The sequence below is a fragment of the Phalaenopsis equestris genome, unplaced genomic scaffold (genome assembly GCF_001263595.1).
Source record: "Phalaenopsis equestris unplaced genomic scaffold, ASM126359v1 Scaffold197541, whole genome shotgun sequence".
NCBI classification, from domain to species: domain Eukaryota; kingdom Viridiplantae; phylum Streptophyta; class Magnoliopsida; order Asparagales; family Orchidaceae; genus Phalaenopsis; species Phalaenopsis equestris.
In genome coordinates this window covers 1-1,965 of record NW_018217490.1, presented here as the reverse complement: position 1 = coordinate 1,965, position 1,965 = coordinate 1, and the positions used below count along the sequence as shown (strand labels likewise).

The following is a 1,965-nucleotide window of genomic DNA, read 5'->3' as shown; positions in this document are numbered from 1 at the left end:
TTTTGTGCGGTGCTAGTTTTTATTTTATAACATTTAAACTGGATATTTATTTTCAAATATAAAATATGCTGGCAAAATTGATTTTGTTATAAACAGGACTATACCACATGAGCACAAATATCATTTATATAGAAACAGCTTTTGCGCAGTTTTTTTAATAACTTACAGCTACCCCAAGTAGGCACTTAACCACAAAAAATCAAACGTAATTTACCATAGTTTCTTTACTACCAAATTTATTGAATTTAGCAGAATTTTTAATGAAATATCTTATATTTCAAGAGGAAAAATCAAACACCATACCTGACGTTTATCTTCAGGCATATCTAATTTCTCTGTCCAAGAAATGGCAAGTTCAGGCTCATGTAGAACCTTCCCAAGGAGAACCATAGCAAAAACTTCTGCAACTTCTAAATATTTTTCTGAATCCATAACTGATTGCCATGGGCATTTTGAAAAATTATTGTCTTCTTCAAGAAATACATAATGATCGTTATCCACATATCTCCATTTCTTAAGAAAATCTTCAAAGATTGTTCTAAGATTTGAAGTTATTCCTTCAGATATTTGCAAGCAGGTCCCCGTTAGAAATACACGAATTGGTATTGCTTCCACTGAACCAAAAAGTATTTTAAGCTCAGCAAACAATTCAGCTGTCCTTCCCAATTCTCTCAATGACTGAACAAACACCATTCCAGCTGACTCAATCATTCCAGACAATTCAATATCAGGGATTTGTTCCAAGGAACAGGTCCTTAAATTTTGAATTTGAGAAGAAGCGAGGGAGCAAGCTTCAGTAAAAAGGCCACAGACCATATACCTATTTTCAAATAATACTTAATGTGTTTGTATGCAAAAAAACTGGACAATCTACCAAAATAACAGCTTTTCCAACATAAATAAAGTATGAATAAACTGAAGGCGTAGATGAAACAAAATCAAGAAGATGGTAAAATTATACCTTTCCGAGAGCTCAATTTGGTCCCAGATGTCAGATTTTACTACTTCAGCCATGTCCGCTAACTTCGCTTCCTTTTGCTTGTTCAGATTTTCAACGAGGACAAAACTACAATGGCAACCTATATGGAAACAAATACACAGAATCATGAGTACAATACAGTAATTAAAATAATTGGAGAACAACTTCCATCAAAGTTTTATTTACAACTTGAAAGAGACTTCTATAGCCAAACAATCAAATAACTAAATCGTGTATGTACAAATTATTCCCCCCAAAAAACCAAATCCATGGTATTCTTTCCCCTATCTTCTCCTTCCCGCGATTCTTTCTGCTAAATCTCCTGAATCCACCCAACTTGCTCCGGGATTTAGGGGCTGTCTGGCAAAGGATTTAGCCAGAATTTAACCTGGCTTTGGGCGTAAATCTTGCCAGACGGTCAGTTTGGACAAATAAAGCCGCAGATTTGACAAATCCGGACTTCACGGATTTTAGCCGTAAATCCAGGATTTACTGAATCCTTGTGAATCGGGGAAGAGCAAATAATGGCTCTAATAAGCTCACCTTCCTCAAAGGTTTCGGGTTTGGAGCGGAGCGGAGCGAAAGGAGAAAGATGGGAGTTTCGGAGGTCACGACGGCGATGGTTTTGGGCGAAACCTGTAAACGGGGGAGAGAGGGTTTCGGCCGGCAGGGGAAGGAGAAGGAGCCGATGTTTTTGTGGAATTAATTGATTAATAATTAATATATTATTATATTAATTGTAGTTAGTTGCATATTTATTTAATTATTTGATAGTTAATTAATAAAAAAACGTATTAAATATTCACTTATTTAACAAAATAATAAGTAATTATTAGTTAATTTGTGCGTGTGCGTGTGTAAGTATATATATATATTAAATTTTCATTTATTTGCTTGAAATATAACTAATTAATAATTAATATAATTAATTACTACATAAATATTGATATATGAATGTTAAATTATTATTTAATAAATAATTATTT

General features: G+C 33.7%; 1 protein-coding gene across 1 annotated transcript; it reads right to left on the bottom strand.

Moving 5' to 3' along the window:
- Positions 1-303: 303 nt before the first annotated feature.
- LOC110035385 (protein APEM9-like) lies at positions 304-1,668 on the bottom strand (the record flags this gene model as incomplete). The annotated part of the gene is made up of 3 exons (XM_020739619.1): positions 1,523-1,668; positions 962-1,079; positions 304-820 (listed from the first exon to the last, which is right to left on the bottom strand). Coding segments are annotated over exons 2-3 (570 nt in total), but the record flags the coding sequence as incomplete, so codon positions are not given.
- Positions 1,669-1,965: the final 297 nt, after the last annotated feature.